Source organism: Narcine bancroftii, chromosome 9 (genome assembly GCF_036971445.1).
Source record: "Narcine bancroftii isolate sNarBan1 chromosome 9, sNarBan1.hap1, whole genome shotgun sequence".
In the NCBI taxonomy this organism is placed as follows: domain Eukaryota; kingdom Metazoa; phylum Chordata; class Chondrichthyes; order Torpediniformes; family Narcinidae; genus Narcine; species Narcine bancroftii.
The window spans coordinates 71,053,685-71,069,676 of record NC_091477.1 but is presented as its reverse complement, the minus strand read 5'-3'; the positions used below and the strand labels follow the sequence as shown (position 1 = coordinate 71,069,676).

Below are 15,992 nucleotides of genomic sequence, written 5' to 3'. Positions count from 1 at the left end.
TTCCTAGGGTCAGACACAAGTTCACTCACAACGCAGTTCAGCAAGTCATTTTCACTTGTGCGAGCCCTTTGAAGCAGCAGGTAGGTCCATTGCCTCACAGTGCCAGAGACCCAGGTTCAAACCTGACCTCGTCCCTGCCGATCTGGAGTTTTCACGCTCTCTCTGTGAGTGGGTGGGTCTCCTCCCACATCCCAAAGACGTGCAGGTTGGGAGGTTAATTGGCACTGTAAAGTACTCTCGAGTGTGGGATCAGGGTGATTTGATCAGAATGTGGGGAGATCAGTGTAAGATTAGTGTTTTGATCGTTACCATAGACTTTGTGCGCTGAAGTGCCTGTTTCCTATTTTAAATTTAGACATAGGGCACGGTTACGCGCCATTTCGGCCCATGAGTCCGTTACGCCCAATGGCCTATATCCCTGGTACATTTTGAAGGGTGGGAGGAAACTGAAGCCCCCGGGGAAAACCCACACAGACATCTCCCTAAGACTCTAGGAGGTCACAGGATATTTCCAGCATTTAGGTGAAGGGATTCCCGTTTCTGTAACTGCAGTCTCATTCCCCATTCTTCTGCAGAACTCAACCTTGTACCCATGCAGGCTGGATCAGCAGACAGTACTGAGCCAGTTCAAACCTGACCAAATGTCTGCAGAATTAATCAGCGGAGAATGTGTGTGGAATCTTGGAGAATGTATGGCATAGACCCTCACAGTATAGTGGCAATTATATCAAAGGGTACAGCTGTACTGAGAAGAGTACCGGGAAGACTGAGCAGGATGTTGCCTGGGATGGAGTGATGTAGTGATGAGGAGAGGCCAGGGTCTGACTACCTCGGAGCAGAGAAAGTGATGATAGAGACATCAAAAATGATGAGAGGATTAGATGGGGATAGGGGCAGCTTCTCCCCATGGCAAGTAAATGGATGGGAGAGGTATGGAGGGGTGCAGGTCAATGGGACCAGGTAGAATAATGTCTGGCACAGACTAGAAGGGCTGAAGGGCCTGTTTATGTGCAGTAGTGTCCCATGGTTGTATGGTAGATATGGGTAGAATTGGATCTAGATTTCCGGGGTAGAGAACCTTGAGAATTAACAGGTGTTGTTAATTTCAGTGGGGAGTCAGGAGCGGGCAAGACAGAAAGCACCAAACTGATCCTGAAGTTCCTGGCTGCGGTCAGTGGGCGGCACCACTGGATTGAACAGCAGGTCCTGGAAGCCAACCCTATCCTGGAAGGTAAATCTGGCATCTAACAACCCAAGGCCAAACCAAGGAGTGCATGGGTGGGAGTGTGAGGGTATGTGTGTGCCTTTGTTGGTGAGTGCAAATTCATGTGTATATGTTAGTGTGTGCACATGCATGTGTGTGGTGGGGTACATGTGTGCATGCATATATGTGGATGTGCATCCATGTATGTGTTCATGTGTGAGTGTGTTCATATTCGTGTGTGTGTACACCAATGGTTCCTGGCCACCACACTGTGAGGAGGGTGTGCTCTGGAGAGGGTGCAGAAGAGATTCACCAATTTACTGGAATGTTTTCTAGGACAGAGTGACTTAACCTTGAGGAGAATCATCCAGCAGAGAAACAGGCCCTTCAGCCCACTGAGCCAACCTCATTTATCCATTGCTGTCCATCACTGACTTAATTCCCAGCCAAATAACCACATTCAAGGAGTTCTGTTTCAAACCCACCATTGATACGTACATATGATGATTTCTTTCACTATCGATACTCACGCGCATGGTTATACTCACTCCTTCATTGCTAACCTGAAATGGCTGGCTTCACAATGAGTCATTTTTCCTGACTCCCTGTCCCAGACAGAGCTGGTTTCCATAAGAGGTCGCTGTCTATACCTTGCTCCATGCATTTTTCCATGCACACTCCAGATGCCCTCTGATTTGTTACAGCCCAAGATGAGATTTTGTCCTTTTCTACATTTGTACTCCGCTCCAGACCTTGAGAATTTCTCTCAACCGTATGCTCCGTCCCTCATGATGAGCTCAATGTCTAGAACGCATCTTAGAGACACACTGGAGACTACAGGTGCTGGAATCTGAAGCCAAACACACTCAGCTGGAGGACTCAGCAGACCGAGCAGGGTTAGTGAGAGAAAAAGAATGGCTGAGTTTGATTATCCAGTCTCGAGGAAGGATTCCAGCCAAAAACCTTGGCTATTCTCCCACTGATACTGCTTGGTCTGCTGAGTTCCTCCACCAGATTGTGTTGAGAACACATCCCTGAGGCCATTCCTGCTGCTTGTCACACCTCTTTTTAACTTATCTCCTTGGGTGGAGGGTCTCTCTCTCTCTCTTCATTCAGTTGCACAATCCACTCTCAACCCATATGCCAGCATGTGGTCTATAGCCGTCTGTGCCTCAGTGATTAATGTGCTGGTCCAGACACTGACCTGCAGCAAGTGTCTGTCTCCTCCACCCTCTCAGGCAGAGTGTTCTAGATTCCACCCACTCCCTGAGTGAAAAGAATTCCCCTCTAAACCTCATCCTCTACCCTCAACCTACGTCCTCCAGCTGTACTAAAAACACAACACTGGAGAAACTCAGCAGATCAAACAGTATTCTTTATATAGCAAAGATAAAGATATATGACCAACCTTTCAGGTGAGCCCTTCATCAAGGTATGGGCAAAAGGTGCCTGAACCCTACATTTTGCTCATTCCTTGATGAAGGGCTCAAGCCTGATACATTGGTTATGTATCTAACTTTGCTGTATAAAGTTCACTGTTTGACCTGCTGGGTTTCTCCAGCAAATGTGTATTTTACTTTAACCACGGTGTCTGCAGACTTTCGTGTTTACTCCTGTAGCTGTACACAAGGGGAGAAGGTCCCCACTATCTGTCCCTTCCATGCCCTTATTTTGTCCACCTCTATTCCCCCTCAGGTTTCTTGGCACCATGGAGGACAAACTCTGCCTTTCTGGTCTCTTCTCGTAACTTCCTCTGTCCTGTGTGCTCCGCTGCTTCCTACAGTTGGATGGCTGGGGCACAGGAGGCTGAGAAGAGGGAGGCATGATGCGAATGCACACAATAATGAGGGGTTTGACTCCGACCCATGAGGACAAATGGCAGAGGAGGAGAGTGAGGGATGGCACGGCTCTGGTTCCTGACCTCTCTGTGTGGGCACTAAGTCCCGGCTGCAATTTCAATGGCTTCCATTGTGAAGTAACCAAAGAATTGGTGCACAGGCCTAACCATTACACGAGGATTTCTTCCCAATGCCTGGACCATGAGTTGGGGTGTACCGCAGCCGTAGTGGCGCACTGGTTAAAAGCCCTGCCTCATAGTTCCAGGACTTGGTTCGATCCTGACTGTGGAAGCTATCTGTGTGGAGTTTGCATGCTCCTTCAGTGATACTGTGGGATTGCACCAGTTCTTCCTCCCCCCCCCCCCCCCACACACATCCCAAAGATGTGTGGGTTGGAAGGTTAATTGACTGCTGTAAGTTGTCCCTAATGTAGAATCTGGGGAAGACCAAATGGGGATAATTATAGGATTGATGTAAATGGATGGCTGATGGTCAACATGAACTTGATGGGCTGATGGGCCTGTTTTCCTGTGGTCTGACCCTACTACTCTATGGTACAGTTTCAGTCGAACAGTCCATGCTTACCATGACTGACGTAAATGATCGTCTCAAATGCATTTTGTACTGTTCCCTTTCACAGCCTTTGGCAATGCAAAAACTGTGAAAAATGACAACTCTAGTCGCTTTGGGAAATACATCGACATTCTCTTCAGTGCAGATGGGATGATTCAGGGAGCCAAGGTCGAGCAGTACTTGTTGGAGAAATCCCGAGTGTGTCAGCAGGTAGGTGTGACAACTAAAGGCCTATTCCCAATCAGGATAAATGACGCCCACTGACCTGGTGAGACCTCCACCATCCAAAGCTTCCCCAGCTTCCACACTGGAGGAGAAGGGGATTCTGTGATTGCCCACACACACAAGACATTTTGAGGAGGTGTCACTGACGGATTGTGTGTCATCTCTCAAATACCATGACACATCTTTTGCAGGAAACCACATTCCAATCAAGCCATGGTGGGCGGGGGAATATTTTGGAAGCTTTGAGGCAGCCCCACCCCCATCCCCACTCCTGCTGAGAGGAAGGGGCTGAGGATGACATCTCAGCACTGTCCGGCTGCTGTCTCGCACTCTCTCTCAGGGATCTGCCTCCCACCCCCACTCCTTCCTTCCCCTGCCCACCTGGAGCAGCCTTCGCCATGAAACAAGGCTCCATCCCAGTTTCCTGGGTGCTTCCACCACCCGACAACTCTGCTACCAACCGCCCTGATCTTCTTACTCAACTCTAGTTGGTTGTATGTACACACTTTGCTGCTGGTTTCTCATGGTACTGGATGAGCAATGAGAAACACACATCTACCGGGTGGGTGATTTCTCAAGTGTCGTCATCCTCAACGAGAAACCCCACCTCAAGCATGGAGCCTGCGTCAAGAGACTTGGGTCATGCTTGTTTAACAGAAGGGGTGATGGTTTTTGACAGGAGATCGGGTAGTGCCGCTAGCTGCTGACCCCAGACATCAGTACCCCAGGTTTGATCCCGATCTCAGGTGCTATCCGTGCAGAGTTTGCATGCTCTCCCTGCGACCGTGTGGGTTTCTCCCTCCCCCAGTGCTCCCGCTTCCTTCCACATCCCAGACTATTTCCCAGTCTGGCAGTCCAGATTTTGATGCTTCTCTACTTTCTTCCTGACAGTAGTGGGTCAAAGATCCTGTATGATGGATGGTAGGGATCTTTGATAATTCTCTGAGCCCTATTTAAGAAATACACCCGTGAATGTTGTCAATGGAAGAAAGAGAGACCCCTGTGATTGTTTTAATGATTCTCTGCATTGACTACCAGTCCGAAGCTTTGCAGCTGGCGTCCCACACAATGATGCAGCCAGACAGGACCCTCTCAATTGGGCTCCAGTAAAATGTTGTCAAGATGGGGGCCGGTAGCCTTGTCCTCCTCAACCTGCTTAGGAAGTGAAGGCTCCCCTGCACCTTTTTGACCAGTGAAGAGGTGTAAATGGTCCAGGATAGGTTGTTTGTTAAATGCATACCCTTCTGTATTCCATACAGGCTCCAGATGAGAGAAACTACCATATATTCTACAGTCTACTCATGGGCATGAAGAGGGAGCAGAAGCAGCTCCTCGGTTTAGGCACAGCACACGAGTATGACTATCTGACCATGGTGAGTTGTGTCGTGGCAGCAAGCACCCAGCTGCTGCTCCAGCCTACGGGACCAACACGTGGCACACAGGAGATACCAGAAATTTGAAGCCAAAAACGCTCTGCTGAAGGGACTCGGCAGCCCCAGTGAGAGAAAAAGGACGGTCAGGTCTTGAGTCGAAACCCTTCTTCAGGGTGAAGTCAGCCCAAAATGTCAACCGTTCTTTTCATCCCACTGATGCTGCTCGACCCGCGGAGTCCTCCGGCAGAGCATGTTTAGAACGACTTATGTGTTTGCACTGTGAACATCTAATTCAAAAATCAGCCTTACAATATTTAAGCTCTATGAAGAAGCAAATTTTTATTTGTATGAATTGTGCTCGGAACAGAAGGGCAAACTGAACCTGTACCAGTAATTCAACGTACTGTGGGGGAAGTAGATTTGTTCCCTTGCTTCTAAAGAAAAGCTATATTATGTAAGATAATGCAGTGTATCTCCATAGGGTGCCACAGTTGAGGTAGTGGTTAACGCAGCACTATTACAGCACCAGTGATCGAGACTGAGGCTCGAATCCTGTGCTGTCTGCAAGGAGTTTGTGTGTTCTCCTCGAGTCTGCATGAGTTTTCCCCAGGGAGCTCTAGTTAGCTCCCACCGTTCAAAAAGTTCTGAGGGTGTAGGTTAATGGGTGTAAATTGGACAGCACGGACTCGTGGGCTGAAATAGCCTGTTACCATGCTGTATGCCTAAATTTTTTAAATTCCATTTAAAGTTTAAATTTATAAAAGAAAGCCATATTGATTCTCCCATAGAAATACAACCCCATCATCCACAGCTGATTTCTGTTGCCTTTTATTATCTGACAAAGGGACAGAATCCCTGAAAGGGATGCAAAAAAAGCACGATTGGCTTTGATTCTTGGGCAATTAGATCAGAGCTAATAATAGTCAAACTATTCTAAAGGACAAATTTTAAAGATGATATAACTGGAGGGAATTTAGGCAGAGTGCTGTTTAAAGTGGGATACTCCAAAATTTAAACAAAGCTCCCCATAATTTTAAATTTAGAGATGCAGCATAGTATCGGGCCATTCTGGCTCGCAAGCCCAAATAAACGCATGTGACCAGTTAACCTGCCAATCCTGTACATTTTTGGAGGGTTGGATGAAACCAGAGCACCTGGAGGAAGCCCAAGTGGACACGGGGAGAACATATAAACTCCTTACAGACAGCAATGGATTCGAACCCGGGATTCTGGTGCAGTACCAGAATTTTAAGTCCCCATTTCACTGGGAATCTCACACACCAGGTTACAGGCCATCCATGTCAACTAAGGTGGCATTCTAGACTGGTCCCATTTGCCTGCGACCCCTCCCACCCTGTCCTCTTTACACTGGCTTCTCTACTACATTTCTTCTTCTTTGGCTTGGCTTCGCAGATGAAGATTTATGGAGGGGTATGTCCACGGCTGCTGCAGCCTTGTTGGTGACTAACAAGTCCGATGTGGGACAGGCAGGCACGGTTGCAGCGGTTGCAAGGGAAAATTGGTTGGTTGGGGTTGGGTGTTGGGTTTTTCCTCCTTTGTCTTTTGTCAGTGAGGTGGGCTCTGCGCTCTTCTTCAAAGGAGGTTGCTGCCCGCCGAACTGTGAGGCGCCAAGATGCACGGTTGGAGGCGAGATCAGCCCAGTGGCGGTGGTCAATGTGGCAGGCACCAAGAGATTTCTTTAAGCAGTCCTTGTACCTCTTCTTTGGTGCACCTCTGTCTCGGTGGCCAGTGTAGAGCTCGCCATAGAACACGATCTTGGGAAGGCGATGGTCCTCCATTCTGGAGACGTGACCCACCCAGTGCAGTTGTGTCTTCAGCAGCGTGAATTCAATGCTTGTGGATTCTGCCAGCTCGAGTACTTCGATGTTGGTGATGAAGTCATTCCAATGAATGTTGAGGATGGAGCGGAGACAGCGCTGATGGAAGCATTCTAGGAGCCGTAGGTGATGCCGGTTAACCACTTGATAAAGGGTTTCGGCTCAAAACGTCCACCGCTCCTTTTCTCCCCCTGACGCAGCTCAACCTGTGGAGTTCCTCCAGCAGATTTTGGTTAGCTTTAGGTTCCAGCATCTGCTGTCTCCCAGTGAACTTTGTTATACAGTGCGCCATTCATATGAAATAGACATTGGCAACATTTAGGATAGAATGTCTTCAAGGAGTCTTGCAGCCATGGTAACAGGCCTTGGGTAATCACCCATTTAGCCTCAGCCCATCTTATTCTTGCCCCCAATTCCCCCTCGCCTAAGCATCATGGGGTATTTGCAGCAGCGGTTAATCTACTAACTTGCATGTTTTTGGATGTTGGAGAGAACCGGAGCACCCAGGGAGTAAACCAAGCAGCCAAGGGGGAGAATGTACAAACCCCACACAGACGGCATCAAACTCAGGAGCTGTGAAATAGTGGTTCTGCCACTTTGCCGCTCCTATTTAAGGCCCAGTGGTTGGTTGGAGTTTATGGGGGAAATTGGTTCCAAAATCGTAGGAATTCTCTGTCAATGTAATTGTTATGTGATTATGGTTGAGCTCAGTCATGTCTGGATTTAACAGAGAGTGATTTTCCTCTTGCAGGGGAACTGTACAAGTTACACTGGACAGGATGATGCAGGCCATTATGCGGACATTTGCTCAGCTATGAAAATCTTGACGTTTACAGACAACGAGCAGTGGGAAATCAACAAGCTATTGGCTGCTATTCTGCACCTGGGAAACCTTAAGTTCCAAGGTTTGAAGGAAGCAAGAGAGTTACGAGTAACAAAGTGGTCATTATGATGAACAGACATCTCGGCGACTTCTTGTGGGCTTCCCTGAAATCCTGGGAACATGAGAACACGGGAGCAGGTGGAGGCCACTTGCCCCTCCAGCCTGCTCCACCGTTCAATACCAATATGGCTGATCTCCTCTTCTGAGCCAGTTCCCGAGAGTGCTCATTCCCCAAACATTATCTGCCATCACTTTGAGTACATCTAATGACCCAGCCTCTACAACCCACCGGTAGAGAATTCCAGAGATCCGGCAGCATCTGTGACAAGAAGGTTCTCGACACCTCTATTTTAAATGATTGCCCCCAAACCTTGTAGCCAAGCCCCCTCATTCAAGGCTCAGGCACAAGTGGAATCTACCCTGTCAACCACCCCCCCCCCCCCGGACCTTGTATGTCTCAACAAGGGCATCCCTCATTCTTCTAAAGGAAACAGAGCTAAACTGTCCAGTGTTGACAGGTGCACTTTCTCACTCCCAGGAATTAGTTTGGTGAATCTCCTTTGGACTGCTTCCAAACTTACTGAGTACTATTTTTGGGTCAGGTGGAACAAAACTTTACGTAGCATCCTAGATGAGGCCTCACCAACACCCTGTACAATTGCCATAAAGCAATCCTTAACTTCACAACAAGGGCAAACATTCTGTTAGCCTTCGTAGCTGCTCATTTGACCTGGCTGGTGATCCATGCGTTGGAACACCTCGATCTCTCTGTTTAGTTAGTCGAGCTTCAAGTTCATCGTCACAGGGAATTTTGCTTTGTGAGCAGTCAAACTCATACATACTGTAGCAGAGCAGTTAGTGAGGGGGGGATTATATCGAACAGATCAAAGGCAGTATTCTTTTACTAGAGCAAGGAGTCTGATAACAGTGGGAAAGAAACTGGCTGAGATTATAATGTGGCTCTTGATTCCTCTAACTAAAACTAACAAGCTGAACTAACAAACTCGATTTTCCATATTTTTCACCCAGTTACTCAGTCTATCTCTATTTTGTTGTGTTGAATCATAAGGTCCTCATCACAACACAGCCTTCCATGTATTTCTGAGAGTAATGAGTGAGCATTGGAGTCCCAGAATATAGTGTTTACTTGTAACAATCCGCACAGACTTTCAGCAAAACACTTTAACACCAACACTTTTTTTTTCTTTTGTGGTTATCTTAAACTCACCACAAGTCTGAGTCTTTGGAGAATAGTTTGGTCACCAGCCCAGCTCCACCCATATCTCTTCTAATAGTCTCTTCTGTTTCCCGCTCCTCAGTTTTTGCTTCCTCAGTAAGGTCAGATGGTGGCTGTCATCAGTCAGAGTATTGAGTATAGAAGTTAGTAGGCCACGTTGTAGTTGTACAAGGCATTGGTGAAGTCCCATTTGGATTATTGTGTTCAGTTTCAGTCATCGTGCTGCAGGAAAGATGTTTTCAAGTTGGAGAGGCCGTCGATAAAATTGTTGCCGGGACTCGTGGGCCTGAGCTATTATGGAGAGGTTGTGCGGGCGAGGGCTTTGTTCATTGGAGCGCAAAGTGGATGAGGGATCATCTCCTAGGGATGTCCAAGATCATAAGAAGAATAGATTGGATCAACATAGAGACCCTTTTTTTGCCTAGAGCAAGGGAATCAGTAACCACATGACATAGGGAAGAGATTTAACAGAAACCTGAGGTGTAACATTTTTACCCAGAGGATGGTGTGTGTATGGAAAGAGCTGCCAGAGGAAGTGGATAAGGCTGATACTATTGCAATATTTAAGGGAAAATTGGACAGATACATGGATAGATACATGGGGTTAGAGGGATATGGCCAAACACAGGCAGATGGGTCTATTGTGGGTTGGATATTTTGGTTGGCATGAGCAAGTTGAGCAAAGGGGTCTATTTCCATGTTGTATGACACCATGATTGCCCCCCCCCCCTCCCCGTCATTTACTGCATCTGATCTGATGCTCTCATTATTACTAATTACGTACAGATCTTTCTGCTGGGCATCTTTCATTTCAGACCCTTCCAATGCGAGAGATGCCACCCTGAATACATCTGGCTGGTCAGCTGTCTGGCCTTCCACTGCCAGAGCTGAAGGTCAACATAAAACACTGAAGGTTTCTCCTTTCCGCTGACACACACACCTCTGGCCTTTCTTTCCCTCAGTTCCAAATTCACTACCTCTCCCAGCTCGAAGGACAAGGGCAGCAAAAGCATAGGAACTCCACCCACCCCCCAACTTGCACATCATTCTGACCTGGAAATATGTTCAATGTGAGCTTACTGTCATGCACATAAAGTACAATATACAGATGCACTGAGATCCTTACTTGACACAGCCATTAAATGACCACAATAAGCCAAGATAGAAAAGGACATAATAAATACAAAAAGGTAGATAAATATTTACAGTTGCAGTTACTACAAAAACAATAAGTGACATTTCAGTAGTGCAGACAGAACTTTCGGTATATGATTTAAAAAAAAAATTTCCCTTCCTTCACTGGGAACCCCGTCCCTTATAGCCCAGTGCAGACCCCACACCTCAAAGACTGCAGTGATTCAAGAAGGCAGCTCACCACCGTCTTGTCAAGGGCAATTAGTGATGGGTAATTTTCACCCTGCGAAGCCTTGTCCTTTGAATCAAAAAAAAACTGCCCACTTGAATCACAGAAAATGTCCACTTCAGAGAGCCCTAAGTTCATAGCTTTCTCAAACTTTTCTTTCACCTCCTCTCATACCCTCCTCTCTGTTACTTTCCCATCCAGGGACATAAAAGAAGGGAGTCTCATTACCACGAGAGTACCGTGTACAATTTTGGCCCCTTGTATATCACTAGAAGCAGTTCAGGCAGACTCCCTACAGTGATCAGTGTGGGGCAGGGGGGGGGGGGGGGGGGGGATTTGTTTTGTGAGGGAAGATTGAACAGGTTCCACAAGTACTCGGATGAAAGAGAGATGATCTCACTGAAGCCTAAAAACATTCTGCCTTCTTGAACCACTGCAGTCTTTGAGGTGTGGGGTCTGGACAGGGCTATAAGGGAGGGGATTCCTAGTGAAGGAAGGGGAAATATTTTTTTTTAAATCATATATTGAAAGTTCTGGCTTGGCATTTCCAGTCGTAGGTCAGTGTCAGAAGTTTAATCTCTAGATAAAGCTTGGAGTTTTAGATTGAGGCAAGAAAGAATTTCTGCTTTCAAAATGGGCCCTTCTTTGGAATTCCTTGCCTCAGTGAAAGCCACAAATGCTTCAATCCATTCAAAGCTGAGATACATTTTTAATCCACCGAGAACATAAAAATATAGGAGCAGGAGTTGGCCACCTGTCCCGTCGAACCAGTGCCTCCATTCAGTAAGATCGCGGCTGATCTGGCTGTGGCCTCCAATCCAACCACCTGCATTCCCCTACTCTACAGAAGTCTATCCCACGGTGTCTTAAATATATTTCGTGAGGCGGCCCCCACTGCTTCCAGGGGCAGAGAATTCCACAGATTCACGACCCTCTGGGACAAGCAGTCCCTCCTTATCTCCTCCTTCAATCTATTCCCTAGAATCTCCAAAAGCGAATCAACGATTATGGGCATAACTAGAGGAAAAGTTAGATTGATGTGAACAATGGGGCAGGCAGGAAGGACACAGCAGTATGCCCCTGTTCCTAACGCCTATGGTCTTACAATCAAAGCCTGCTGTATAATCAGTTGCCTACCCAGCACCTTTGAGACCACGTTGGCTGGATGTTGGCTCGTGTTTTTTTTACACTTAGTCTGCACTTAAAGGTGTGATGTGCAGTATCTACCCACTTGCTGCCATATCTGGTGTACTGGCTGTCCCATTTAGTATGAGTGTGCTGTTCAATGTGTTACAGGCAGTTCAGAGAAGGTTTGCAACTCTATCACTCAGACCAGGCAGGCTAGTGAGGAGAGGTTTGGGAAGGTGAGATTTCTATCTATTGTTTGGGGGAATGAGAAAGGACTGTATTGAAACATGGAAGATACTGATAGATATTGACAGGGTAAATATGGAGAGGACCATCTCTTGTGGAAGACTGGACATGAGACTCTTCCACTAAGGCAGGGAAGGGGTGATTTTGTTTCCCTGTTCCTACCACCCCTGCTCTGTAAACCTCACCCTCACTAAACAGTTGGCTACCCAACACTTTTGCAGCCACCTTAGCTGATTTTCTTCATTATTACATCTCCTCTGATCTGATCCTCCAAACCTGCCCTCCACAAAATATCCACACCTTCACCCATCTCTCCTTGCTGATGGGTGCATCCTTTCTTTGCTACCCCGCCCCCCCCCCCCCCCCCCCACCCAACCTAACCTCCAGCTCCAGCCCTTGAACACATCATACCTTCACAGGCATTCACATCTTCCCATCATTAGATCTGCGCACGATTCAACCCCAGCCAAGATATCCCATGGGAAACTCCAAAGATACTAGGCAAAGAACAATGAGACTCTGATCCTCTCTTCCCCAAGACAGGGGTGAAGAGGATAGTGGATCTGCATTTAAAGGGAGTCAGAACAAACAAACGAGGGAGAAGGGACAAGAGGGCCATTCAGCTCCCAACTGTGCTCTGTCATTGAACAATTGTAACTGCAACACCTCCAGGAAGCATTTCATCTCCATCTTCCCCCCCACCCCCACCCCCCATCCAACAACACCCATATCAAGAATCTATCTATCTCTGCTGTAAAAAAATTATTCCCCCCTGGATTCTCCACATCTTCCTCCCCTGGGGTCCCTAAAGGGAAGGCATTTCAGAAACCTGCATGCTGTGTTCACCAGTACGGTGGGTGGCACAAAGGGGTAACACTCACTGTCAGCAAATGGCATTGGTATGCTTTTTTCATGTTCACTGGTTTCTGATTGATCTTACATGTCTTACTTTGTGTATTCCTGTACAGCTGCCATATATAATAACCTGGACTGTTGTGAACTTTTGTCATCAAGTCACCTCTCCATGGCAACCAAGTTACTTGAGGTAAATGGACCCTCCTTATTAAACATCCAGTGTAGTTTCTCATGGATGGAGCTCACTTGGGTTTTGGGCCTGTGGAGGTTTGCTGGTTCAAGTTCCCATTGAAGTAGTGAGATCCATGGTATGGTTCCGAACCTCACCTCTGTCCCTGAGGTCCACTCCATAGCTCTCATTGTGCCAGTTCTAGCTGTGGCTGGACTGAAATTTGATTTTGGGCTCACTCTTTGTTTTTAACTGTGTAGTTGGAAGACTGAAGGGGAGTGAGAAAAACAGCAGCCAGATCATCAAACCTGTCCCAGACCCATCAGCTCGATTGGATGGTTAAAATGTTCCCCTCACTTGCTCTGGGAGAGATTTTTTAAAAAAAGAGCATGCAGAAACCTTAGTCATAAACCTCTCCAGTTCCCTGTAAGACCACAGAAGCAGAATTAGGCCACGGGCCATCGAGTCTTGTCCACCGTTCAAACTGTGGCTGTTGTGTATTTCCTCTCAACCCCGTTCTCTCCATAACCTTTGACATTACTAATCAAGAACTTTTGCAGATCTACCTGTGTGACATTTACAAGCTTCAAACCCGACATACAGCACATAAACAGGCCTTAGGCCCACTGATACTATGGTGACCATGAAGCACCCATTGACACCAGTCCCTTTCTATGCTCCCCAGGACCCGCCTCTCCCTCACACACCATTAACAATATGCAGTGGCAGATTTACACGTCACATTGCAGGACTTTGGGATATGGTAGGAGACCCGAGTGCCCTGAGAAATCCCACAGGGAGGAGGCGTGAACTCCATACGAGTACCTGAAGGTCAGGACTGAACCTGATCTCTGTTATTGGAGGGGCAGAGGCAGGTCAGCCTCTTGATTGCTGCCACAGATGATCCAAACACTGGATCACATGCAATCAGAGGGGTAGTGCCATGGAGCTCCCGGAGGCTGGACATCTTAGATTCTCCCATCCCAAGCAATAGTCTGTCACTATTCACCTTATCTAGGGCCCTCAGGATCTTATGGACCTCAATAAGATCCCATCTAAGGAGGAGTCACGTGATGGAGTAGTGGCCGGTCGGGTAACTCCAGCCCTCTCCAGAAAAGTAAAAAAAAGACAGTGAAAAAATGAAGGCACAAACACAAAAACCAAAATAAAGTGAAAATAAAGGTGTGGAGAAAATGGCAGCGAAAAAAGAAAAGCCAAAAGCAACGGGAAGAAGAGAAGAAGAAAGGACGTCGGAAGAAGAAGGTGAAGGCCTTACCTGTCTGAGGAGGCCCGCCGTGGAGAGAGAAGCCTGCTCCCTAAGGTCAGCTGAAGCCCTGAACTCGGGACTACAAAAATGGCTCATGGAGCCAAGCAAAAGTGCGCAACCGCGCATGCGCAAGTCAAAAATAACACTAACGTGAGGGGGGACCAGCTGAGGGGTCGATCTCCACAGCTGAGAATGACAGCCACAACAAAGCAGCAAGAGGAAAATACAGAAAATAACGAGAGCAAGAAAGAGAGTAAAAAGAATTCAAAGAAACAACAGATGACCAACCCAGAGGAAGAAGACCAGCAGCAAGACACTTCTAGTAAAAATAAGAAGACCAAAAATACCCAACAAAATAAAACAAACAAACCAACAAGAAAACCAGAAGAAACAGAGGCAAAGGACACAGATCCTGGAGTGGACTCAGAAGAAGAGGAAGAACACAAAGAAATGGAAGATTAAGGGAAGGGCAAGACAATGGATATATTTTTTTTAAAGAATATATGGAATCAGTAAAAGAATGGCAGTCACAAGAATTCAGTGAAATAAAAAGAAGAGTAAAAAGTACAGAAGAAAAAATGAATAGATTAGAGATGATCATGTCAGATATAGGAAAAAGAGTGTAGAAGGTGGAAGAACGAGAAACAGCCGTAGAAATGGAAGTAGAGGACTTAAAAAAGAAATTAAAAGAATCTGATAAAAAAGTTAAAGAGACACAGGAGCTGTTAGCTCAGAAGATAGATATAATGGAAATTTATAATAGAAGAAACAATATAAAGATAGTGGGCCTTAAGGAAGATGAAGAAGTCAAAAATATGAGAGAATTTATAAAAGAATGGATCCCCAGGGTCCTAGGAAGACCAGAACTACAGGAAGAAATGGAAATAGAAAGGGCACACAGAACATTAGCCCCTAAACCACAACCACAACAAAAACCAAGATCCATTCTAGTAAAATTCTTAAGATATACAATAAGAGAAAATACATTGGAGAAAGCAATGAGGAAAATAAGAGAAGACAAAAAACCACTGGAATACAAAGGTCAAAAAATTTTTTTCTATCCAGATATAAGTTTTGAACTCCTGAAGAAGAGGAAGGAGTTTAATGCAGCAAAAACGATCCTATGGAAAAAAGGATATAAATTTATGCTAAAGTATCCAGGGGTACTTAAAATAGTTATTCCAGGGCAGCAAAACAGACTATTTTTGGATCCGGAGGAAGCAAGGAAATTTGCAGAACAACTACAAAACAGACAGAGAAAGGAAGATATGTAACGAGAACAAAAATGACCACAAACTATATGTATGTGTGTATGTATATATATAAAAAATAGAATATAGGTAAGAACTAAGAAGGGGAAGAAAGGAATTATGGGGGGGAATTAAGAGAGTGATCTTTGTTGTATATGAAAATTAAAATCTTTTCGGGGGGGCTGGGTGGGGAAGAGTTACGGTCACTGTGAAATCAGTTGACGCTTGCGAGTGAATTCGCAAATCCAAATGGAGAGAGGAGATGTGGTTGCCCGACAAGGGATAAAGGGCAACTCAGGAAGGGGAGGGGATAGTGGGGTTAAGGAATTTTAGATAGGAGAATAAGGGAAATGTTTTATGTTTTAGAAATGTAGTCTTATAAAGTGTTCAAAAAAAGAAAGCAGAAATGGATAAGAAGGAAAGATGATGATGAGGAAACAGAAAGGAAAGATAAACAATGGCTATGTTGAACTATATGACTTTAAATATTAATGGAATACGTAACCAAATCAAAAGGAAGAAACTGCTAAATTTACTGAAAAA

At 46.1% G+C, this 15,992-nt stretch overlaps 1 protein-coding gene across 1 annotated transcript in view; it reads left to right on the top strand.

Annotated features, from left to right (window-relative positions):
- Positions 1–15,992, top strand: part of LOC138742261 (unconventional myosin-VIIa-like) — a 187,835-nt gene that overhangs the window by 19,447 nt on the left and 152,396 nt on the right. The window contains exons 5-9 of the mRNA XM_069896399.1: positions 1,110–1,231; positions 3,683–3,825; positions 5,100–5,213; positions 7,803–7,956; positions 12,877–12,953. Of these exons, the coding sequence (XP_069752500.1) occupies positions 1,110–1,231; positions 3,683–3,825; positions 5,100–5,213; positions 7,803–7,956; positions 12,877–12,953 (610 nt within the window). The remainder of the gene's footprint in view (positions 1–1,109; positions 1,232–3,682; positions 3,826–5,099; positions 5,214–7,802; positions 7,957–12,876; positions 12,954–15,992) is intronic.